At 35.3% G+C, this 27560-nt stretch overlaps 1 protein-coding gene across 1 annotated transcript; it reads right to left on the bottom strand.

The window, feature by feature from the left end:
• Window positions 1-422: 422 nt before the first annotated feature.
• Window positions 423-23937, bottom strand: LOC131148611 (uncharacterized). The gene is made up of 10 exons (XM_058098447.1): window positions 23551-23937; window positions 23126-23315; window positions 22870-23003; window positions 22621-22733; window positions 22390-22513; window positions 12459-12614; window positions 8818-8973; window positions 8548-8627; window positions 8399-8448; window positions 423-605 (listed from the first exon to the last, which is right to left on the bottom strand). Exons 1-10 carry the CDS (start codon window positions 23935-23937, stop codon window positions 469-471), a joined length of 1527 nt encoding a protein of 508 aa, XP_057954430.1. The 3' UTR covers window positions 423-468.
• Between the last annotated feature and the right edge of the window lie 3623 nt (window positions 23938-27560).

The raw sequence follows: 27560 nt of genomic DNA, 5'->3' as shown, positions 1-27560 counted from the left end.
CTTGAAATGATTCAAAGGTATACATTCGGAATAGTTTATGACAAATTTAACTTGTATAATGTTTAAATTGCCCTCGCTTTTATACTGTTTGTTTCAAGACCTTTGTTACTTTATTAGGAAGACTGTGTAACTTGAACTAACTACAATTACTTAGATAGGGACTTGTATTTTTTCCTTTTTTCTGGGTATGTCCAATGAACTCTGTATATAATATTTTGATCAATATATATTTATTTTTACTGAGCAAAAAGTAAAAAATAAACAAAAATAAAAATTTCAAATTGCTAAGTTTGAAGAACCATATTATTACAGGTAGGTGATCATCACGGGAAAGAAGAAGAGAATAGGACAGATGGGCCCACAAACTCCTCTCCTCTTTATTTACAATCTTTTATTTGTGATGGTCAACATTTTGTACAGCTGAATAGGCGATGAACAAAAGCCAGAAGGGAGCATCAGGGAGTGGGGTCAAGGCAGGCGGCGGCCCAAGTCATCATAGTATTTAGAGAGCCACTTGGCAATGAGGCTGATCTCTTGTTTCCTCACATCCTGGAGCCACTTAGGATCTTCTTTAGTTGAGAATCTCAGGTCCACGTGGTGCGCCCCTAGTTTATATATCAAATCAATCAATCCCTCAATTTATATATAACTAGGAATATTTATTATAGTCTTTATAGTCTTGCTTGGAACACAAATGATTTAAGATAAAATTTCTATCATAATTTTTTGAATATATTAATATAAATCAAATTACATATGTGCACATATAAACAAACTCTTATTCTTTTTAAAATGCAATATATCTATTTATGTATAAAAATTGGAGCAGGGGTGACACATATGCTAATTGTGGGTTTTTTCATTTTTCTTTAAATTTATCTTTTTGATTTTTGATTTTGATTAATCGTCACTTTATTTTATTTTATTTTAAAAATTCTACCATTTAAATGAGAAAGTTAAGAAACATATACCCGTCATTTTGCTATTATATATTTATGTTTTGGGCCTTTCAAGTGGGCCTAGAGTTAGCCTATTCTTACTATATTATTTTTGGTTATCCTAAAAGTACATTGAACTCAATTTGGTAGGAGAAATAAGTATATCTACAAAATTATAGTTGTTTTTGCTTCCTTATATTATAAGTGTTGTTGGAGATGAGGTTCATATTGAGCGGAACGTATGCACTGGGAAAGTATAGTGAAATAAAAAACAACAAAACTAGTTATAAGAAGAAATCGTTGAGTGTTTGATCGACGGTATGAGTGACAATTTTCTCTCGGTATCAACCATCGGCGTTTCCATTCTATAGAAGTAACAATGCTCGATATTAAACCGCCGATGGTTTCGTTCGGTGCAGATCACAGATTTTTGAATTTGGAGATCAATAGATTGAGGGATTTATAGGTTTTTCCTTCGGGATTTACTACAGAATTGTTTTAGATGTATCCTAAGTCTTCTGTGCACGTAGGGTTGATATATACACTATATTTGTAACCTTTGATGTAAGCTTAACGAATTGATAGTGAAAATCAGCCGCTTGATCCCATCGACGTAAGCACATTGCTGAACCACATAAATTCTTGTGTATTTGATTTTATTGTTTTCCTTTATTCTATTTGTGAGTGATTGTTCCGTACATTTATCGTTGGTTGCTTGCATTACTTGTTCTGACCCAATTTGTTGGTTTCTGATGTGCATTGCCATTGGTATTCAGGCCACTTTGTACAACAAATTGGTATTAGAGTTGTTGGTTGCAATGGCTGGGATTTCTTCAGCAAAGTTTGATAATGGTAAATTCGATGGCATTGAAAATTTTAGACTTTGGCAGAGGAGGTTTAAGGATGTGTTGATGTAGCAAGGTATGGTGAAGACACTATATGACAAATATTCGGAAGGCATGAATGACACGAGTTGGAAGCGAAAGATGTGGCTACTAGCAAGCTTTGTCTGGAAGATCGCATGATGTATCACACAATGAATGAGGAATCACTGGCGGCATTTTGACTGAAACTGGAGAGTCGGTACATGTTCAAGCCTTTATCAAACAAGTTGTATCTTAAGAAAATACTCTATGGGCTTAAGATGACAGAGGGTTCAGACCTGAAGCAACACATCAACATATTTAATCAAATCATCAGTGATCAAAAGCAAGTTGATGTGAAGTTCGAGGATGAAGACAAAGCGCTGATGCTACTGAATTCCTTACGTACGTCTCCTACGTATGAGAATTTGCTTACGACTCTGACATGTTGGAAAAAGAATCTAGAATTGGAGGATATCATGAGTGCCCTATTTAGGTTCCTTCAAAGGAAGAAGGTTAGTAATGAAAATACTCAAGGTGAAGGGCTCGTGGCGAAAGGGAACTAGGATCGTGGGAGGAGCAAGTTTCGGGATGGATAGAGTAACAATAGGGCTCATTCCAATTCCATGAAAAGGGGCACATAAAATCCGATTGTCTGGAGAGAAAGAAAGGGAATGCTAAAAACAAAGAAGGTTCATCAAGCACAACGAATGTAGTGGAAGAAGGAGACTCTAGGAGTGGTGATGGGGATATGCTCTCAATTTCATCTGGGTCAGATGAGTTCACAGATTCTTGGATCTTAGACTCGACACGCTCTTATCATATGACACCCAACAAAGACTGGTTCAACACTTACAGATTCGTGAGTTCTGGTTCCGTTTTGATAGGAAACGATGCTACCTGCAAAGTTGTCGGGATGGGGAATATCAGAATCAAGATTTATGATGGTGTAGTGAGGATGTTATGTGATGTTAGGCAGACACTAGAGTTGAGAAAGAATATGATTTCATTAGACACCTTAGATTGTAATGGGTTTAGTTACAAGTCTGAAGGTGGAGTAATGAGGGTGAGCAAGGGTGTTCTTTTTGTGATAAAGGGGCTAAAAGTACCAGCGAATATTTATACATTGCAGGGTACTACGGTTGTAGGTGGAACTACATTTGCAGAGTCTAAGTCTAATAGTACTATTTTGTGGCATATGCGGCTAGGGAATATAAGTGAGCGTGGAATGAAGGAACTTCACAAGAGAAATATTTTGAAGGGGGTCAAATCATGTAAGTTGGATTTCTACAAGTACTGTGTGCTTGGGAAGCAGAATAGGGTTCATATCATGGAAGCCATGCACAAAACGAAGGGAATACTTGACTACTTTCACTTGGATGTTTGGGGACTAGTGAGAGTGGCATCATGAGGGGGCATGTGCACTTCGTGAGTTTCTTTAATGATTATTCACTAAAGGTTTGGGTGTACTTCATATTGCACAAGTCAGAGACATTTTCCAAGTTTAAATTGTGGAAAGCTGAGGTGAAAAACCAGATGAGGAGAAAGATTAAGTGCCTCAGGTCAGACAATGGCACTGAGTACACAAACTCGAGTTTAAGAGAGTTTTACGAGCAGCGTGTGTTGACTTGATAGGTCATACCCTGTCTTGATTGTGACAAATGTTCAGGTATTTAATGATTAATGAATTTGTGTGCAGGATCAATTGGAGGTTTCAATATGATGCACATGGACGTGAAGAAGCTAGAGACCCAATACATTTATTTGTTGTAAGTTAATTAAGATTTATTTGGGTCTGTAATAATTAAAGATCAAAGGTCTGTAATAATTAAAGATTAAAGGTCTGTAATAATTAATGCATTGCATGCATGATAGGATAGATAAGCTCAAAGGCCTTACGTTGACTATAAGACCTACAATTATACATGAAAAAGTCTCCCATAATCTTAGATTTAACTATCATGTGAATAGGGACAATTTTATAAGAAGAATAGGATCGAAATGCACAAAGTTGGCTTGTTTAGTCGACCAAACCCCAACACTATATACACTTCGATCGACCAAACCTCCCCAAGGTCAATGGTTTGACCCTTCGATCAACTGACCCCAAAATAAGTAGCATCGCCTTGGTCGACCAAATAGACACGTGGGAAATCCCAATGGTCTAGTCGACCGAAATTTTAGTATAAAATTGACCTGCTTAACCGAACATCCATGTTCGGTCAACCAAACTCAACCTGGTTGACCGACACTCGGAGGTTCTAAAAATTGCCTTAAGTCTGATCAACCATCTTCCCAGTTCAAATTCATCCTGGTCGACCGAACTGGGCAACTCGGTCGAGCGAACCATAAAAATGGTCACTCAACCCTCTTGGGTTGCTCGGATTTTATAGAGGTTAAAATGTTGTTAATCTTTATTGACCCTATTTAAACTTTTCCAAAAATGCCAGATAGGTTCCAACGATTATAATTTCAGGGGTGTCTATATATACCCCCTCATTTGCATGTATTAGGGCAAGATTAGCAAACACAATTTGCAAATTTTCTCGGAAATTCAAAAATCTCATTTTTCATATTCAAGCACCCTACTTCCATTCTTACTTATCCTTATTGAAAATCTTGCTAAGTAAGAGTGTTCTTGTGATTTTCTCATTAAGCTTACACTCTCATTTGTTCTAGTTGATTGAGAAATATTTTTATTTGAGAGTAAGCTAAGAGTTTTTCTTGGAGACTTTATCAATAAGTCTTCCTTGGGAAAACTCCTTAGAGCTTGTGAGTTTTGCATTATCATTGCAATACTCAAGAGCTAGTATTGTTTTTTATTTACGAAATAAATTTTTACAAACTATTTTCAAATATCTCTTGTGCCTATTTTTGAGAAAAATATTTTTGAAATATTAGCTTGTATTGTGAAGATCTTTGTTGCTGCATTGAGATTGATATTAGTATCTTGACACAAAGATCCTAACACATACACTCTCACGTACTGATTGCTATATTTGCACTAATTTTTTAGAGTAGATATTAAAACTATATTGAACTTATCATATCTTATCATACAGTAGTGTGTTGATTATTACTAGTGCAAATCTACTTTATTGAGAAGCATATTGCTTGTACGCATCTTGTAATAAAATCTAATTGCATTCCACGCATAGCCTGAAGAGGTGGTAATCCAGTTCGAAAGGATTGATTGTAAAGGTTGAAGTCAACCCTGTACTAATTGACCTGATTGTAATTAGGTGCTGCTCCACCCGTTAAGTGAGCCTTAATGTAATACTTGTGCTCGTGAGTGAAGGTGGGGATGTAAGCACTGTTTCCAAACCTCGATAACATATCTAGTGTTATCTCTCTTTTATTACTTTATTGTGCATGCTTAATTAGTTTACTCGTAAAGTTTAATTTCTGCTGAATATATACATTGATTTATTTTATTAGCACTAGATTGACCTTAGGTTTGTGTAATACTACTGCAGGTTGATTGACCTAGGGGATTCATTTTTAAAAATACCAATTCACCCCCCCCTCTTGGAATTACAGCAAAGCTAACATCATAGTGTAAAGAGAGATCAAAGCTTGAGGTGAAGTCTAGACGATGCATCTTTTTGGAATATCAAAAAAATGTGAAAGGGTTCAAACTTTTGGATCCGGTGGCAAAAAAAAAGTGGTGACCAGTAGAGACATGGTTGTTAATGAGAAAGTCATGTTGCAGCCTACTCAAGAAAGAAGGAGAGAAACAAGTGCCAGAAAACTGTTGCAGCAATGAGCATGTTGTGTAGATAGAATTGGAGACTCGGGACAGAAATACATGGAGTTTTAGCTCAATCGAGAGATCAGTAGGTGATGCAAGTGGAGTTGGAGACTCATGGTAGAGATGACAGTGCAAAGAGTTCTAGCTCGGGGGACCAGCAACATTGTAGTATAACTGTAGACTGACCCAAACGCGTCATCAGGCCAACCCCTAGGTATGGATTTGATGATCTTGTGTCTTATGCACTTATCACTAGCAGTGAAGATCTTACTACCTTTGAGAAGGCAATGCACGACCAGGAGAAAAATAGTTGGATGGGCGTTATGGTGGTGGAGATTGAATCACTGCATAAGAATAAAACATGGGACTTGGTAGAGCATCCATCTAGGAAGTGGGTGTACAGGAAGAAAGAAACAATTTTAGAAAAGGAGAAAGAGAAGTTTAAGGCTCGGTTGGTAGCAAAGGGATACTCGCAAAGGAAGGGAGTTAATTATGATGAGATCTTATCCTCAGTGGTCAGACACACTTCCATCAAGGTAGTGTTGGGATTAGTGGGGCAATACAACATGTATATGGAGCAGATGGATGTAAAGATAGCTTTCATGTTGATTTGGAGGAGCTGATTTACATGACATAATTAGAAGGATTTTTCCAACTTGGATGGGAGCATTTCGTTTGTAATATAAAGAAATCACTTTACAGGCTAAAGCAGTCTTTGAGGCAGTGGAACAAACGGTTTGACGCCTATATGATCTGTATCGGCTACAAGAGGTGTGAGTACGAAAACTACATCTATATGAGGGGTTTTTAGGCTGGTTCTCTCAAATTTCTATTGCTTTATGTCAATGAAATACTTATTACTGCAAAAGACATGAATGAGGTGAATAATCAGTTGAAGACTTTGTTGAGTAAAGAGTTTGACATGAAAGACTTGGGTACAACCAAGAGGATTCTTTGCATTTAGATTCATAGGGACAGAACTGTAGGGAGATTGTGGTTATCTCAGGGTGGCTATGTGGAGAAGGTGTTGGAGAGGTTTAGCATGACTAATGTTAAACCGGTGAGTACACCATTAGCGAGTCATTTTAGACGATCTACCGCTTAGTGCCCAAAGACAGACGATGAGGTTCATTCATGACATGTCGAAGGTCCCCTATGTCGGTGCTGTAGGGTGTTTGATGTATGTCATGGCGTGTACAAGTTCAGACCTAACACAAGTTGTCAGGGTGGTGAGCAAGTTCTTTTCAAATCCAGGTCGACAATAGTGGGATGTTTTCAAGTGGATTCTAAGGTACTTAAGCGGTACAACCAGATATGACATTATGTTTAGTAGACAATAGAGTAATCCATCAGCGATAAGGTATGTGGATGGTGACTACGCAGGAGACTTGGATGACAAGAGGCCTACCATGAGATACGTATTCACCCTTGTGGGAGGATCTATTTGTTGGAGTTCTATGGTGGTGTCACTCATTATCTTATCTACTATTGAGTCAGAGAACATGGTAGTAGCTGAGGCTGCTAAGGAAGCATTGTGGCTTAACAGATTGGTCAAGAAGTTGGGTGTCCAGTAAGGTGGAGTTCGGCTATAGTGTGATTGTTAGAGTGTCATTCATTTGGCAAAGAACCAGTTGGCAAAGAACCAGGTGTATCATGCAAGGACAAAGCTCATTGATGTGCGGTCTCACAAGAACAGGGAATTGGTTGCTTCAAGTGAACTTCTATTTAAGAAGGTTCACACGTCTGAAAGAAGCTAATACGTTGAAAAAGCTTTTCACAGCGGACAAGTTCAAACATTGCTTGGACTTGATCAATGTCTCAAGGTGCTACATAGGAGGTAGTCCGAATCTACTATCTCAAGTGGAGCAACGAGTTGTGCTTTCATATTTCTCCTAAGCTGTGAATATTGGCCAAGGCGGATATTGTTGGAGATGTGGCTCATATTAAGTGGAATGTATGCATCGGAAAAGCATGGTAAAGCGAAAAAAAAGTAAGATGGTTGTAAAAAGAAACCATCGACTGTTTGGATGAAAGTATGAGTGACGGTTTACTCTCGGTATCAAACTGTCAATAGTTTCATTCAGCTCATATTACAAATTTTTGAATTTGGAGATCACTAGATTGGGGGATTTGGAGGTTTTTCCTCTGGGATTTGTTACAACAGTGTTTTAGATGTATTCTAAGTGTTCTGTGCGCATAAGGTTGATATATAAACTATATTTGTAACCCTTAATATAAGTTTGACGAATTGATACTAAAAATCAACCGCTTGCTCCCATGGATGCAGGCACATTGCTGAACCACATAAATTCTTGTGTCTTTGATTTTATTGCTTTCCTTTATGCACTATGTGAGTGATAGTTCCATATTCATCGTTGCTTGCTTGCATTATTTGTTCCGATTCGATTTGTTTGTTTCTGCTACGCATTGGCATTGACATTTAGACCACTTTACACAACAAGTGCTTTCTTGCAAAAAAATTTGTTATATCTAAATAATTTTCTGCATAGGATGGTAACATCTACTTAATAACAATTTCTATATGCCCTAAAGATCAAATTGTCCATTAGTTGTTCTCCACCTACTTTTTGTAATTTATTAATTTGCTCTAACAACATATATTCATTATTTTTGCCATTGTATAGACATACATTTCGTACCAAAGAATCACCCCATTTGAAATTTTAAATTTAAAACAGTATAAGGAGAGGGCTAAAGGGTTTTATAATGAGGGATAAACTATCTTACTATAAGTAAGTCGAGCTTAAGGGAACTATAATGCATCGATCTAGAAAAGGAAAATAACAAAAAAGTTCAAGATGGAGGAGGGATACGATGTAACTAACCTTCTTTTGCAACTATGGCAATTATGCTCTTGGATATGTTCTTTAGCACCCTGCATGATTTCATACGGAATTAAGAAAATTACATAACATGAGAGAGAGAGAGAGAGAGAGAGAGAGAGAGAGAGAGTCATATTTAATTGTATACTCACCCTGCACCACTCCAAGGATCTCTTAAGCCGTTAAAGAAAATAATGTTGCTTCCAAACCTTTTCAAGACCCTCTCAATATTCTGTAAAAAGGCAAGCTAGAGTATTTAAAGCATCCAAATATAATTAATGCAGACAATACTAATCTAATTAAAAAATGTTGTCATACATATGTGCACATAAACGGAAACCAACCCCTCTTATTACTTGGGATATATTTATGAGAGAGAGAGAGAGAGAGAGAGAGAGAGAGAGAGAGAGAGAGAGAGTTACATGGCCACCAAATTCAGTAGTAATCCAATGAGGTCGGGGATAGGTTCCGTAGTAAAGTCGACAGTACTCTACATCCTCACTGTAGTCTGATTGATAGGCAGGAAACATACTCTTCTCGTCACTCCCATCCGTCTGCATTACCATCTCTGTGCATGCCTGCGAGACTCCCTCCCTCGTCAGCTTTATACTAATATTTATAATTTTATGCATGTATAGCACTTTCCCTTACATTGTTTATGGTACTGTTTGGAACTTGGAAAATCCAAGTAGTGATGGCGGTTTAATTGGGGGTTGGGAGTGTCATCCTAGGCAACCATTGATGATGATATGGCTAATCCTAGTACAATCTTGATTTCGAGGGATTAAAGACTCTTAGTTTTATTTTTACTTTTTTTTTCATTTACTGTTTTTCTTGGTTTATTTGATTTCTTAGTCACCCAAAAAAAGTTGAGGCCCTTGATGGTTAGTGATACCAGTCTTTCAGCATTAGGCCAATCACACTAATGGTTTTATGGCTGTGGTCTTGTGCGTATGCAGCCCATGATGTGGGGATAAGTAAACCACAATAAGACTTTCTTAACCTCAGCCCACGTATAATAATTCCCAGTCAAACTATAGTTTTGAGAGAAGGGAAAAGGGTAGTTTACTCAGACTCAATCTCCATCCCAAGTAAAGAGGAATACCATAATGAAAGTACGCAACTATTACGGATTACAGATTGATATGATAGATTTAATTTTATTCCTAAAGATGTTTGTCATCTATGTTGGCATATCTGTTTGTTTGCTCCATTTGTTTGTATGGAGCTCATCCGCACTATTCATGGCTTGTTTCCCACCCGTCTTGGACTGGGAAATGACTTTCCAACAGTTTATGTTGGGATTCATTGGATTGGTAAACTCTTCCATATTCTTAGTTTGCACTTTTCCTTCGTAGATCAACTTTGTGCGTAGTGTTCTATTGAGCATCGACAAAAGGAGCGTTCTATTTCTTTTCAACCTGAAAGAACTTTTTTACTTTGGGAGCTGAAGTCTATGCATTTAGTGCTTTGAAATCTTTGGCAAAGGCAATGTGGTTTCTTTGATGTTCATTGTGGCATGTTGCTGCCATATATATTGTTTGTTTGAGTAACTATTCTGTAATTTGTTGGCTCGCCAAGACATTGATTCAATGGCAACTGTGCCTATTCTAATCTTTGATTTTCTTTTTGATGCGTTCATTATTGTAAGTGTTTTGGTGGTTTCAGATTTCTAATTCGAAATTGTGAAATTATTTTATTACGGTAGCTCAAATGAATCGACATCAGCACCTCATGCCTAGGTGCACCTCATTTCATAAAATATTAAATTTATACAGTATGCCTCTACTCCACATGTTAATGCGTTTATTTTCTAAATTTTATACATATTACAAATTAATTATTTTCTTTAAATATTTAATGTTAATGAATATAAAAGATTTTTAATATTTGGAAGACATGTAAATTCTTCTTATCTTTGATTTATCTAAACCCTTAGACTTATGTGAGTCAGACTCATAATTAGTGACATAATTACAACCACTATTAATAGAATTTTTTTTTTTAATATAATTCTATATTTATAATGACTTTCAAGAAAAATGTTTATTATAATTATGTCATCACACTATGTAGGAATGTAAAAAATTCCTAACATTTAATTTTATTTCAAGTTTCATTTGATAAATCAAACGGGGGGATAAATTCAAATAATAGTGCATAGAAAAAAAAATATTAGAATATATTTGATTTAACGAACAGTGCCTTATGAATTGCTTTGTCGTTCGAGAAAAAGCTAAGAAAAAGTTGGCCTAGCCTACCACCCAGTACTGTTGCCATTGTTGGCAACATTCCATGGAGCCATGGTGGATGGATGAGGTCAATAATTTTTTTGAGGATGATTAACTGTGTAGAAGGATGACGTGGAGGAGCTTATGAAATGATTCAGACATAGGCCTTTTGAGTTGATTATGAATTTATGATTACTATTGCCTTATTGGCAACACCACGTGGAGCCATGGTGGATGGATGAGGTCAATAATTTTTGAGGGGATGATTAACAGTGTAGAAGGATGACGTGAAGGAGCTTATGAAATGATTCAGACAGAGGCTTTTTGAGTTGATTATGAATTTATGATTAATATTGCCTTTATTGGCAACACCGCGTGGAGCCATGGTGGATGGATAAGGTCAATAAGTTTTTTGAGGATGATTAACTGTGCAGAAGGATGACGTGGAGGAGCTTATGAAATGATTCAGAAAGAGGCCTTTTGAGCTGATTATGAATTTATGATTACTATTGCCTTTATTGGTAACACCACGTGGAGCCATGGTGGATGGATGAGGTCAATAATTTTTTGGGGGATGATTAATCGTGTAGAAAGATGATGTGGAGAAGCTTATGAAATGATTCGAACAGAGGCCTTTTGAGTTGATAATGAATTTATGATTACTGTTACCTTCTTTGGCAAGACAGCGTGGAGCCATGGTATATGGATGAGGTCAATAATTTGTTGGGGGATGATTAGCTGTGTAGAAGGATGACGTGGAGGAGCTTATGAAATGATTTAGATAAAGGCCTTTTGAGTTTATTATGAATTTATAATTACTATTGCCTTTATTGGCTATACTGCGTGGATCCATGGTAGATGGATGAGGTTAATAATTTTTTGGGGGATGATTAAATGTGTAGAAGGATAATGTGGAGGAGCTTATGAAATGATTCAGAGAGAGGCCTTTCGAATTGATTATGAATTTATGATATATGAAGTTGCCACCATGGGGCCCACCCAAGGCATGATTAGACCCACGATGACTCTTTTAATTCACTAAGTATTTTATTCTTAGATTTTATAATAACTATCTTATAAAATTGTCCCCAATAAATTAAATGATTTTTGAGTAAACTCTACATTTTTAAAAAATTTAAAATTATTTTGACTCAATCTGCATCATCTTAGTTACTGTCCCATATTTTATAAGTCAATTTGTGCAAAGAATTAGTGTAAATTTTTCGAGGGCTTAATATTTTTTTAAAATTTAAAATACAAATTCACCATGTATAATCAATAATAATTTAAAATGAAAATTTTAAATACTTTTTTCTATACCAAAACTAATAACAAATTAAACTAATGATACTTTGATAGCGAGATCAGGGATTATTCTCTCATTTAAAAAGCTCCGAACATTATTTTATACCATGCTAATTTTAGTTTATTTCAATATCAATATACCAAATCTCTTAAAAGTAATGGTTAGTATATTATGTAAAAATTTTTAATTAAAATATCATAAAGTAATTTATATTTATATTTTTAAATTATATCAATTCACTTTTAATAGTTTTTTTTTTTTTTTTTGGATTACACACCGGATTTTCACGTGTCCGTTTTACGGTTCACGTAACTAATCCCGCGCCCCTTAAAGCCAACCCTGTAACTTCAAAGGGAGATAAATTTCTGGAATTCAGGGGTCACTTTTAATAGTTAACTAATATATATAGATGTCCTTATATAAAAAAATGACTAAATGAAAAATAATTTTCTTTTTCAAGTTAAAGGTTTCTCTTTTTAGAATAATAAAGGAGATGAGACGATAGAAGTAATGTAAGATTCCAAACCTGATACTGCCATCCACCGAGGCCATGGGGATCAGACTGATCATTCACATCATAACACGTGGCAGTTCCAGAGTAGTTATAGTATATGTTAGCCGCATCGCACACCTTGGCAAATATGTCATTTCCGGTCGTTGAGTCGTCTATTGCTTTACACATCTGCACACCCTCGGAACAATGCCGTTAGGCCAGTCACCACACCCAGACGTCCTATATATAACTCTATTTCTATTCTTTTATGACTATTTTGTCCCTCTCTCTTGGTTATTTTTCTTAATTAAAAATATATATTAAAAAAAAAACCTTTGGTGAAATAAGACTACCAACAAACTATGATGTAAAATGGAAGAAGAAAACAATAAATTTAAAAAAAAAATGAGAAACAAAGTTGGATTGAAAACTCTACTGCTACTTCATTGTTAAGGAAATGACTATTGTATAAGCTAAAAACAAACGGTTACAAGCACAAAAGTAGGCACAACTAACATCATGCTAAACAACTCTTAGGCACCACTAACATCATGTTAAACAATTTCTAGGCACCATTAACATCATGCTAACCAACTCCTAGACACCACTAACATCATGCTGAATAACATCGTCCCAAACAACTTATAGGCACCACTAACTTCATGTCACCACTAATATCATGCTAAACAACTCTTAGGCATCACTAACATCATGTTAAACAACTTGTAGATATCACTAACATCATGCTAACTAACTCCTACAAACTAGGCAGAAAGTAAAACACATTTGCTGCTATTAATTTATTCAACAAACCCTCTGTTAAACTGATGTTTCATACATAACATTAGTTTAATAAGACTTAAACTTTAGAACGCCATCCCTCTGATAAAGTCCTTTGAACTGCAAACACCAAGTAACTCCCTGAGCTTCTGAAATGCTAGAAATTTGAGAGGCATTGTTAGAATATTAGCAATCTGGTCTTCACTTCTACAGTAAACCAAATTAATTACTCCATCATTTGTAAGATCTCTCAAAAAATGATACTTCACATCTATATGCTTGCTTCAACCATATAGAACAGGATTCTTTGAGAGCTTTATTGTTGAACTGTTGTCACAGTAAATAAGAGTATGCCTATATTATTTGAACTGCAGCTCCTGAAGAATCTTCTTCAGCCAAATAGCTTGACAAGCACAAGTTGTTGCTACAATAAATTCAACTTCAGTGGTTGACAATGTGACAATTGGCTGCTTCTTTGATAACCATGAAACTACTCATGTTCCCAACACGAAAGCATACCAAATGTGCTTTTACGAGCATCAGAATCTCCTACATAATCACTATCTGTAAAGCCAAACAAATCTAACTTTTCTCCCTTTTTGAAGAACAACCCAAACTCCTTAGTACCTTGCAAGTACCTAAGAATTCTTTTTGCAGCCAAAAAATGAATCTATGTTGGACACTCCATGTATCTACTAATGACACTTATGGCATGCATTATATCAAGCCTTGTTGAAGTCAAATACATTAAGCTCCCTACAATCTGCCTGTAAAGAGTACCGTTAACCTTCTTTCCTCTATCATCTTTGTTTTGCTTCAAACCAAACTCAGATGGTGTATTCACAAGATTACAATCCTTCATCTGAAACCTATCCAAGAATTCTCCCACATATTTCTTTTGAGAAATAAGAATGTCGATAGAAGACTGCAACACTTCTATGCCAAGAAAGTAACGCATCATGCCTAGATCAAACATTTCAAATTCAGCCATCATGGATTTCTTAAAGCTTCCAAGCATGGTTGTATTACTTCTAGTATATATTAGATCATCTACATATAAGCAAACAATGAGCAGTTTCCCTCCATTCTCAACTTTTCTGAAAAGTGTATGTTCATAAGGACATTTTTGAAATCCTTCCTTCAAAAAATAAGTTTCTATACCATTATACCAAGCTCGCGGGGCTTGTTTTAATTCATATAGAGTCTTCTTTAATCTATACAATTTATGCTCATTTCTAGATTTCACATAACCAGGAGGTTGATCGATAAATACCAGTTCCTTCAAATCTCCATGGAGGAACATCGACTTCACGTCCAAATGAAAGATAGGCCATGAGTTCTGAGCTGCTAATGCAATCACCAATCTAATTGTGTCATACCTTGCAACTGGAGCAAAGACTTCTTTATAATCAACACCGCACTCTTGCTTATAGCCTTTGGCCACCATGTGTGCCTTGTACTTGTCTACTTCACCATTCTCCTTCAACTTTGTCTTATAAACCCACTTTATGCCAATTGTTTTGTGCCCTTCTGAAAGATAGCACCCTAGTGACATTCTTTTTTATGGCTGCAATTTCAACATCCATAGCCTTCCGCCATTTTGATTCTTTGACAGCACTTTCAAACATTGTAGGATCACAATATGAAAATAGAACAAAATGAGTGATTTGGTCTTCAGATTGATCAATTCTAGTTACCTCATAATCTAACATCCATGCTGGCCTCCTTCGAACGCAATGAGAATGTGATTCAGCTGCCCCTTCTGGTGCCGTTGGAGTGACTTCAGAGGATGCATAAGTTTCATTTTGAAGATTCTAAAATGCATCAGTATTTGGAGTAAGGTGTTGTTACAGCTGGATTGCTTCATCACCATCTTCTCCATCAAAACTAGTGGGAATTGGCTCTCCAACTACATTTTTGCTCCATTCCCAAATTTGATCTTCATCAAAAACAACGTCTCGACTAATAAATATTTTCTTAGTGTTAGGATTGTAAAGCTTATAAGCTTTTGACTAATCACTAACACAAAAAAAACATTTTTCTCCCTTGTCATCCAACTTCTTCCTCTTCCGATCTAGAATATAGGCATATGCAACACACCCAAAAATTCTAAAGTCATCAATAGCTACTTTCCGTTTGCTCCATGCTTCCTCTGGTGTCTTATTTTGAATAGTAAGTGTGGGACTTCTATTCAATATATGAATGCTTCAGTTAACTGCTTTAGGCCAAAAGCTCTTTGGAATACAACTCCTTATTAAAAGATTTCGCACCATATTTAGAATAGTATGATTCTTCCTTTCACAAACGTCATTTTGTTGGGGCATATATGTTGCTGTAAGCTTCCTCTTGATTCCATAAGTCTCACAAAAACTTGCAAATTCATGTGAGTTATATTCTACACCACGATATGTGCGAAGAATTTTTATGGGAATGCCAACTTCTTTCTCAACTAGCATTTTATAGCTTTTAAAGGCTAGAAGGGCTTCAGACTTCTCTTACAAAAAATAAACCTAGCTTTTACAACTAAAGTCATCAACGAAAGTAAGTATATATCTCTTGCCTCTATTAGAGCATGGAATTATTGGCCCGCAAATGTTAGAATGAACAAGTTCCATTGTAGCCTTCGCCCTCCATGATTTCCCTTGTGGGAATTAATTATGGTGTTGTTTGCTAACAACGCATTCTTCACAAACTTTAGAAGGATCTGTAATTTGAGGAAGATCTGTCACCATATTCTTCTATTGTAAAGTCTTCAACCCACCAAAGCTAAGATGCCCATAACGAAAATGCCATAGTCATTTCCTTCTCTCCCAATCAGTGTCATGGAGACATAACAGAAACATTCGATTGACTGTCATGTTGACTTCAGCTATCAAGCCTAACTTCTTGTCTTCAATTCTACAAAATCCATTTTTGATAAAGATTCCATATCCCTTTTCTTGTAGCTGACCAACACTGAGTAAGTTTGTTCTCAAATCTAGAACAAAGAGAATGTTAAAGCCATCACTGAACTTCACAACATCACAAAAAGCTTCATCCAATTCAGAGAATATAGACTTCTCTCCACTTATATGGTTGCTGCAGCCAGTGTCTAAGTACCACAAGAATTTCTTGCGGGTTTCCTCCTTTAGTGACAAGCCATCAACAAAGACACTTCTTCTTCCTTCTAAGCAAAATTGGACTGCTTTCCACCATCTCTCCTTAGATAAGTACGGACACTCTAACTTGTAGTGGCCAAACTTGTGACACCTAGAGCATTCAATTCTTGATTTGTCTGTTGACTTTGACTTCGAAGGCATTGAATGATTGTTGTTGTTGTCATGGCCTTTTCCTCTCCCTTGAGAATCAGAATCTTCATATTTTTGATTTGAGTGTCTACCATCATTGCCACCTCTACCTCTGCCTCTTCCTCGTCCATAACCTCCTACTTTTGATGTCGAGACTTGTAACGCTTGCTCCTCCTTGTCTTGCTGATTCATTTTATGCTCATGAACCAACAAAGAACTTTGCAATTCATCAATGGACATGATGTCAGTGTCTTTAGATTCCTCAAACAAACAAACAACATAGTAGAATTTTGTTGTTATCGAACGAAGAATCTTCTCAATGATAGTGACATATGTTGTAGAAACTCCAAAAATAGAAATGATAATAAAAATAGAATAAAAGAGGAAAATGGTTTGGTGAGGACCAAACTGTCAACGGTTTTAGGAGAGCCCAAGAAAATCGTCCACAGTTATACTTCTACTGCAGTCGGGTTAAGGGTAAAATAGTGAAAACTGATTTGGTTAAAGACCAAACCATCGATGATTTTTTGAGAGCTCAAGAAAACTGTTGGAATTGGTGTGATCCCAAAAAGGGAGTGAATTGGGTTTTAAAATATTTTGGCTAAATTAAACATTTATGTCAATTCACCACATATCATATCTCTTTTATAATACAAACGTGTATATAAAATAATTAAACTGTGAGAGCAGACATACAAGTGTACAGTATATCTTATTTAATTTAAATGTGTGCAAATATGATAGTAAATAAATAGGAATACACATACTAAATTTAAAGTGTAATAATTTAAATGAGATAGGGAGAGAGAGACACATGATATTTTTTCTCGAGGTTCAGTCAAACTAGCCTACATCCCCACATTGGGCATACCCCCCAAGGATTGCACTAAACCTGCTCACTTACGAGTAGAGCAGAAACCGTTTACAATGTCCTTCTAAAACAAACATTCCCCAAATCACTTACCAGGTGGAGCCAACACCTTGCACACATTCCCAGGAGGGTGCATCTCCTAGTTCTCCTAACTGGGTCTGAACCAATTTGGGACTATTCACAAGGCTAGTCTCCCTCTCCCGACCACACATCGGGAATACAATAGATATTCAATAAAATATGTGTACAAAGACAATGCTTCTATACTAACCAGATAATGTACAGTAGTATAGCTCAATACATGCACTCTAACATGATATGAGTTATGCTTAGTAGAGTAAGGGTGCTTAAATATATTTAAACCCTAATACAAAATTTTCACCTACAATATATTTCAAAAAAAAAAAAAAAAGGAGAAATCTATTGTTTTGATCTTTAAATAATTTTTGCACAAATAAAAGATGTGAATATATATAAATGAAAAATATGTTCTCCAACAAAGATTTTTCTAATGAAAAACATTTGGCGAAATTGGAATTTAGGCTCAAGAATATTTGTGCAATAAATACAAACAAAACAAATGCCCAAACAAAATACTCCCTTTAAAAATAATTTTGAAATAAATAAGTGAAAAGAGAGTGGAAGAGTTTTGATACTAAATATGCCCTAAGGAAATGATTTTATCAATAAAAATTGGTTTGGGGAAACTTTGATTAACAAAGGTTTAGAGAGAATTTTAGAGTTAATCAAAGTTGCTAATCAAAGAAAATGAGGGGTATTTATAGATTTTACAAAAATTATGACCGTTAAGGATACGCTTGGTATTTTGGAAAAGTTTAATTAAAAGTTAATAATGTTTTAGCGCTTTTAAAAAAATCCAACCCGAGAGTTTCGATCGACCATATTTGAGGTTCGGTTGACCATATCACTAAGTTCGGTCGACCGTGGCATTTTTGAATTAAGGCTTTGGTCGACCATATTAAGGCAATTTTGAACCCTTCGAGGTTCGGTCGACCAGGGTAGGTTCGGTCAACCATATTTTGATGCTCGATTAACCAGATCAAATTTCAAATATGAGTTCGGTCGACCAAAGTGTTGGGAATTACCCAAGTGCCAATTCAGTTGGCCGTGCGGTGCATGGTCATTTTAAAAGTGGTCGACCGAAAGTCTATGTAGGTTTAGGTTCGGTCGACTGAGCATATTAAGATTGTGCATTTAAGTCTAAATTTTTATTCAAAGTCACCCTTGTTCACATAATTATGACTTCTAAGTTATAGAGGATTTTTCATGTGATGTTTAGGGACCTAAAGTCAATCTATGGTCATTGAGAGTTAAACTCAAAAATCTGACATTGGTCGACCGAATGTGATCCCTAAGGTAACTCTATAGCCATTTGAGCATACAATCCATATCATGCAGATGCATGCATTGACCAAAGATAAAAAAAATTAAATGCAATACAAATACAATAAATGTCTTCGTCTTTTTCTCTTTCTTCATGGCATATGCCAAGTTGTGTGTACGCTTGAAGTCCCATCTTGGCTTCCACTTTTCATTATCTTATGTTCGTACTGAAATGAAAAACTATTCACAAACTAAATGCACACATAAGATACTAGTGGTTTGTCAGCATCGAAATACGGATCAGACTCGAAAAGTCAACAAAAACCATCAACAATTTTTTCTATGATCATAATACTATATAAGGGTTGCATGTCATCTTTCTTTTAAAAATTCAAAACCCTCTCCCTCTCTCTCTAAGCTGCGAAGACTCTCTTTCTCCCTCCTCATTTTCTCACCCTAAACTCACCTAATTGATGATTAGACACCGTATTTAAAGCCTAGCGGCGATCCTCGTCAATTTGACCGGAGTAGAATTATGTTTGGAGGATCTCAGGCATCACCCAAAAACTGAGGTAAGGAAGTTGTTCATGATGTTGATTGGTGGTTTAATTGATTTAATGAGTGAATAGGTCTAGGAATGTGAATATGTACATAATTATGGGGTTGAACTGATAAATTGGGGTTTGTGGAATATAGGGTTTCGGTGTAAACGCCACAGGCATGGGTTTAGGGTTCCTGCAGGCATTTCTTCACATTTCTTCAGGGGATGAGGTAAGGGTGATAATATTTAATTGTTTGGATTTTCATTCATAAAATAGAGTATGTGGATCCAGGAAAATGTGAATGTGACATTATTTTGAGGGATACACGATTTCAGGGTTTTTGACTTCTAAACGCTGCAGGTGTGAGTATAGAGATTTTAGCAGGTCTCTCGATAATCAAGTAAAGGGAATAAGTTAAGCCAATATATTTTAGAAATGTTATTAATTAAAGTATAACATGTGTTGATGGGATTTTAGCCTAGCTATGATTTTCTAGATATTACAGAATATAAAATTTAGAGTATATATTATGATTTTTCATGTGTTGTATATTTGTGAAAGTTCATAAATTGGGTTTTAGAATTACCCTATAGATGATATATTATTATTATACAGCAGAGAATATGATTTTCCCATATAGTAGTAAAATACAGTTTTCTCGTATAGATATAGTATTCTGAGTTTTACCCTAAAATGTGTGGCATGAGGAATACAAGTTTTAGTATAGAATTTTAATTCAGAATTTTATACAGCTTCTTACAAAACCATGATTACATACAACTTTTTACAGAAACATGATTATATACAACTTTTAACATAACCATGATTATATACAACTTTTTGCAGAACCGTGATTATATACAGCTTTTATAAAACCATGATGTTATACAGTTATTACAGAATCATGATATACAGTTTATACAGAATCATGGTAAAATAGTGATACATAGTATTATACAGTATCATAACCCTGATGGACTAGAGCATATTACAAAGCACAGCACCATAGCTAACACGGTATAGATAGTGCAACCACACATCTCAGATAGAGTGTGGTATTGATAGTCGATTGTGCCTCAGTGAAAAGTAGAGTAGCTCCCTAGTAGTCCAGACCAGGCTGAACTGGCCAATCATACTACAGACATATTATAGTTTGGCTTAACTTGGTAGGCCAGCCATGGTTTAAGTCCAGCCCACAAGCTGCACAACCCGATCATGCGGGTTTAATTCATTATTACATTTATCCATCCAAGGAAGCTTTCACAATTTTATATATATATATATATATATATATATATATATGTATGTATATATATGTACGTATATAGTTTTACAAAGAACGGGAACTATCTATTACAGCTAAAAGTATGTTCAAATAGAAAGTTTATTTTAAATGGACTAGGTTTGTGTTATGGTATGTATTTACATTCAGCTGAGATCTAAATTACAGCTTAAATAATAGTTGAGTTATGTTATGTATGTTAAACTCATTTGCCACACACTGGTAGTAACTTATTCTGTCTTACTAAGAGGTGTCTCACCCCAAAAATTCAAACATTTCAGGAAACCCAGACTAACGTGCAGAGTGAGCTCCGAGATAGAAGGACTTTAGTACCCTAGCTGAAGGATAAGTGTTATATTAGGAGATGTATTTTAAGTAGTCCCTAGGAGTTCTTGTGGATTTTTGGGAGATATATATGTATATTTTGGGAAATACTGAAACTCTGGTATTGTAAATAAGGTTAAAATATTTTTATGTTTTCTGCTGCATAGATGGTATGTTTTATAAACAGGTATCCTAGGTACCACTGTGGGTCCGAGATGTTATAGTGAATAGTATTATGGGTATCAAAGTAATGCTATATTATTGTAGAATATATACAGATATATACATACATATATATATATATATAATTTGGTAAAAATCTGGGGTCGTTACATCTGTCTTGGTTGTCATGGATTCTCATCTTATTTGCGATTGCCATCATCCTAGAGAAGTAACCTGTCATCGACTCTCCAGACTTCATGTGTAAAGTTTCGAAATCGCCTCAAAGTGCTTGCAGTTGTGCCCTTTTACCTTTGCTATCCCCTCAAACTTCTTCTTCATAGAGTCTTAGATCTGCTTGGAAGAAGTTTCTTTACAAAGAATGGTTTCCAAGATGGAACGATCAATTTCCTAGAAGAGATAACTTTTTGCTTTGAAATCCTTCAAATTCTACCCTACAAGCTCCACCTTCTGTGCATCTGTTAGCACAACACCTACTGTTGGTTCTACTACTCCAGAAACAACAACTTTCCAATAATCTTTGGACCTCAAAAAATTTTCCATGAGCATGCTCCAATGGTCATAGTAACCATCAAAGCATGCTGGCTGCATAAAAGTTTCAGAAGCCATTGTGGACTCTAACTTGGCTCTGATACCACTGATGTAAAATGGAAGAAGAAAACGATAAATTTAAAAACAAGGGGAAACAAAGTTGGATTGAAAACTCTGTTACTTCATTGACAAGGAAATGACCATTATATAGGCTAAAAACAAACGGTTATAAGCACAAAAATAGGCACCACTAACATCATGTTACCACTAATATCATGCTAAATAACTCCTAGGCACCACTAACATCATGCTAAACAACTTCTAGGCATCACTAACATCATGCTACTACTAACATCATGCTAACCAACTCCCAGGCACCACTAACATCATGCTAAACAACTTCTAGGCACCACTAACATCATGCTAAACAACTCTTAGGCACCACTAACATCATGTTAAACTACCACTAACACCATACTAACTAACTACTACAAATTAGGCAGAAAATAAAACACATTTGCTGCTATTAATTTATTTAACAAACCAATTATTAAAATTATAAAAGAAGAAATTATTTGTGCTTAAAGAATACTAATGATACTTAAATTTATGTTTTAAAATATTAGAAGACTACTTTATCACTTGTTATTTTTTTATTTTACAAAAAAAAATAAATAAAAAAAGAAATAAAAAAGAGTGGGTAATTTTTTTATTTCAGTGTGCCAGAAGAAAATGTAAAGCTTTTTTTTTTGGGGGGGGAGAGAGAGAGAGAGAGAGAGAGAGAGGTGAGTTTAGTGCATAATAAGAATGAATGTACATATACCTGTTTTATTGGATAAGCTGGCAAAGGATTTAGGAAATTGGATGGAGTAGGATAATCTGTCATAGCAGTGTAAGTATATGCTGTGGCAAGCCAATCCTCTATATCACTTGCACTAACATTATTTCTTTAGGAGAAAAATAAAATAAGAGGAGATGAAAGGTCAAAGCGTGTCAGAAGAATCGGTTACTGAAAACTAATTAAGTACAAAAGATTAAATAAAAAAGTGCTTACCTGCATAATCTAAAGGATTTTTGCAATAACTCAAGTCCCCCTGCTTGCTGTACCGCATTTTCAATCTGCTCCCACGATCCTTTTATCACTTTGTAACAATTCTCACTCTCACTCTAATTTTTCACATGCAGCACACACCAAAAATATACTGAATTTTTTAGTACTTCAACCCAGAAAGAGACCAGAACACAAATTCCAGAGAGAGAGAGAGAGAGAGAGAGAGAGAGAGAGAGAGAGAGAGAGAGAGACCCTAAAGTCGTTGGTGATGATGGTGTTGAAGGAATTGGGAGACGTTATATTGTCAAAATTGAGGATTGGGGCAGAAGAAGCCAGAGCTCCCATGGTCACTTGTGGGTACTTCAGCCTAAACCACGCTGCCAGCACTGCTCAATTAAAAACAAACCAACCAATCACTAATACTCATAATCACAATTAGAAATTCAGAATCACTCCCATCTCTCCTTTCATTCATTAATTGTTGTTGATGGGGGGAACAAATGCATACTTCCTCCATAGGATCCTCCGAAGACGAACACAGGAGAGTCCGTTGCTGTTAAATTATTCTTGAGATCAATGATGAGAGTGGCATAGTCCGCCAATGCCTGCGTCGAGCTCAGATACCCAAGCGTGCTTGCATTTCTGTATGCTACATCCTTATTGCCCCCAAACGGAGTTGATTTTCCGTAGTATCTATGCTGCAGTTTCAATTCACAGTTGGAAAAGAACGAGTCAAGCGGATCCCAATCTCACTGAATATATATCATATTCAAATAAATAAATGAAAAAGGGGACATGGGCGGTGATCTCCTCCCTCATGCTCTGTAACCTTGCTGTGCATCTATGTACACATTCTCTGTTTGCATACCCAGAAAATTGAAGAAAGTTCTAAATATTGCATATAATTTGAATGACAAAAATTGAAAGTATTACCTCAATGAATACGAGAAGAGCTCTGAAATGGGGGGCGGTTTCGAACATAAAGCCAGTGTTCTGCGCAAACCACTCTATATCTCCTTCATTTCCCATGTAGACGAAGATGGGGGAGTTATTGGCGGCGCCACCCCAGTGCTTGTGGCTGATCAAGTATCTCTGTTGGAAGGTTTGGTAGCTCTGGGGATTGAAATTGAAGTGATCCAGAGTTTGGGTAAAGTATTTGGCTTCGTATAGCTCATCTTTATTTTCCGCAGCAAGAGAGAATCTCTCGGGTTGAATAACAGAAGAAGGAAACCTGGGCGTGATTTTGCCAATTGATTTGTCAACGACAGCGGATAAAAAGAGCAAGAGAGAAACCCAAAAAAATTTGGAGCCACCTGCCATTATACTGACGCTTGTGGTTTTCTGGTTTCTACGCATTACCCATTATATATATACACACACAAGGAGAGGGTGTGGGGGAGAAGGTTTATATTTTTATATTTGAAAAAATTAAAAAAAAAATCTCTGCAGGCGAACAGATTCTAGGAATAGAGGAACATGGGGATCCTGGACTCTGGCTCCTCGGAGCCTTTCTTTGCTAATAAATTCTGTCCCTTTGCAATGATTACATCGCCCACGGGCACCTAGGCACAGGTCACCCTATCCTACAACTCCCTCATTTGGCTACGGCACTCAGACCTCACTGTGTTTTGTTCTTCAAAAATAGATTCTTAATTTATTTTTCGGTCCAAAAGGCAAAAGTTGCTTTAGATCCGGTTATTATTATTATTATTATTATTATTATTATTATTATTATTATGACATACTTTAGTGTGTAAAATAAAATTAGAATAAAATGATAACTAAGCTCAAAAGAAATTGTGGCAAAAATAAAATATAATGTTTAATCCTTTTAATTTTTGGTTTGAGAGTAAGAATTTCGAGTCTTAAATTTGAATTTAGGTAAATTTAGACAAAATTTAATACAATTTCTATTATATTTTCTTCAAATCCATACAAATCCAAATCTAAGATCCTTCTGAAACAAAAAATAAGAGTATATTTCTTTTTATACTTACATTAAATTTATTATGATGCTCTTATGTATAAAGCTATATTGTTTTTATATTAATGACCTTCCCCTTACTATATTGTCATTTTAACTGCAAACAATAAAATGCATGGGCCTCCATTAAAATTAAAAATAAAAAATAAAGAAATTGTTAGGCATATCCCACATACCACGAATATGATTTTATCATGTTGTCAAAGAAAAAAAATCATAAATACCTAATTCGGTTAAAACATATACATATGGTAAAATCATATTGGTCTGGTATCACCGGTGTGAGCATCAATATGTTAAATCATCTTGATCAACATGATACATGAGACTTTAGTATTTTAACTGATATTGAACTTTTAGTTTTTCGTTATTTGTAATTTTTTGCTCTAGTTTTTTGGCATTGCATCTAGGTTTCGAGAAGTTGATGTAGACTATTTAATTTTTCATTATGATATTTTCATGAAAAATGAAAACTATCTTTCCTTGGTAAAACATGATCTTATAGTTAATTTTTAGTTATACATGATTTTTTTTTTTTTACTTTTATAATTTTTAGCATGTTTTTAAATGTTGAGAATATTTACGAGCACATTATTACATGAAATGATTAGAAATTAAATTAAAGGTGCCCAAATCTATATCCATTACTTAAGGTGATCCAAACAATAAATTTGGATTTGATTTGGAATTCCATTTCTATCTTACAATTTAGCCAAACCATGTATTTGGAATTCTATAGAATTCAAATACAAATCCATGTATTTATAATTTTAATTCAATTTCAAATCCATGCATCCAAACATTACGTCAATGTACAATTGTAACTTCAATTATTTAAATGAGTGAGAGTTAAAGTAATTTAGGTAACTTTAACAAAATGTTTATAAAACATTCTGCTAGCCAAATCAAGATTTACATCAAAAGAAACCTCCAAAAGGAAACACTAACTGTGTCTTTGCAAGATATATCAGAATTCGCACAAAGAAATTAGAACAATAATAGACAATTACACACTACAAAAGACAAGGTTATTATACAAATTAATTCTGTTAAGATAACAAGAAATACAGGAAAAGTCAAAAGTTGCGTACATCCGACTGTAGTGCCTAGTATCGTCGCGTAGTGTTGTGACAACTGCAAACCCTACAAAATGATAATTATACAAAAAATTAGTATACAATGTTTGAACATATATGTATATATTATAATTAAAAATGATTTGATAGTAAAATAATCGGACATTCGGACATAGTTAAAAAAATGAAATAATTGTACATAACTAAGTTTGATCAGTTGGAATTCACCCAACTCAGTTTGAACCTCGTATATGCCCAGATTTTAAGTTAAGTATTCTTTAAAATGAACAAAGTTGATTAAATTTTTTTGTATTCTAACTTTACTTCTAAGTGGGGAAAAAACTCTCAGGGAGGAGTTTTTGGACACCATCAGCTCCGGTATGTCCAACTAAATGTCATGGACATGTCGGGACTGATGCAATTTAGTTTGGACTTCGTATGCTCGAATTGGACACTTGTGTGTTTAAAATGAAATAAGTTTAATTACTATATTTGTATTTTAACTTTACTCCTAAGTAGAGAAAAAGCTCCTGGAGAGGAGTTTTTGGTCATCGTTAGCTCCGGCACGTCTAGGTCAATGTGACGGATGTGCCGGGACTAACCTCTTTAAGTTTGAACCTTGTATGCCCAAATTTGACCCATGGGTGCTTAAAATGAATTAAATTTACTATGTTTGTATTCTAACTTTCCTTTTAAGTGAGGAAAAAACTCTCAGGGATGAGTTTTTGGGCACCGTCAAATCCAGTATGTCCAGTTCGATGTGACGAACATGTTAGGACTGACCCAACTTAGTTTGGACCTCGTATGCCCGAATTGGACACTTAAATTTACTAAGTTTTCCTCTAACCGTATAATTTTCAATTGACATGAAATTTTTGGACACCATCAGCTCCGGCTCATCAAACTCAATGTCATGAATGTGTCGAAACTGACCACACTTGATTTGGGTCTCGTATGCCCAACTTGGATACTTGAGTGCTTAAAATGAATAAAGTTTACTAAGTTTGCACTAAAAAAAAAACTGATTTTTAGTGACGAAAGTTTTAGTGACTGTTCTAAAATCGTTACTAATATTACTATATTAGTGACGATTTTTAAAAACCGTCACTACTGGTGTAAGTATTAGTGACGGTTTTGACAGTCGTCATTAATATAACACTATTAGTGACGGTTCTAAAATCGTCACTAATAATACATTCGTCACCAAAAACTAGTTTTCCCGCTCAAACTATCGTGAGAGACCACTTTTTGCACAGAAACTATCCCGGAAAAATATTAGCAACATTTCTTGGGATCATGGTGACAGTTTCAAGTCATCACTAGAAGACACTTATTAGCAACGGTAAGTTAACTATCACTAATTGTAACATCCTAGAAAATAATATGAATTGGAGTAATTCTAAAAACTAAAAAATAAAAATAAAAAAAATAATTATTAGTATGAATTAATTAATTAATTAAGTATTATTAAATATGATTTATTAAATAAATAAAATTATATATATATAAGATTTAATAATAATATAATAATATATACTATGTATATAGTGAATCTTCCTGAGGAAGATTTTCAGGCCCCCTCTCTCCTTCTCTCTCTGTCACTCTCGTTGTCTCCTCTCCCTCTCTCCTCAACTTCTCAACGGATATTTGACCGATCGGAAAAAGGAAGGAACTGTTAGGTTCCTATTTCTACCACCGACATTTCTACCATAACAGATTTGTTGTGGGAACGGCATAGACCCCACTTCTGGGAAAAGATATACTTCATCTCTTTTCTCAATTTCTCCTTAGATCTTTAGCTAGCTAAATCGACGATCGAGTATCACCACATGATCTTAGTCGCGATTGTCGTCATTTTGGCTAGAGTAAATTTTCAATTTAGG

This window comes from Malania oleifera, chromosome 1 (assembly GCF_029873635.1).
Source record: "Malania oleifera isolate guangnan ecotype guangnan chromosome 1, ASM2987363v1, whole genome shotgun sequence".
Classification (NCBI taxonomy): Eukaryota; Viridiplantae; Streptophyta; class Magnoliopsida; order Santalales; family Ximeniaceae; genus Malania; species Malania oleifera.
Note: the sequence above shows the minus strand (reverse complement) of the source record. Positions and strands in the feature narration are given on the sequence as shown.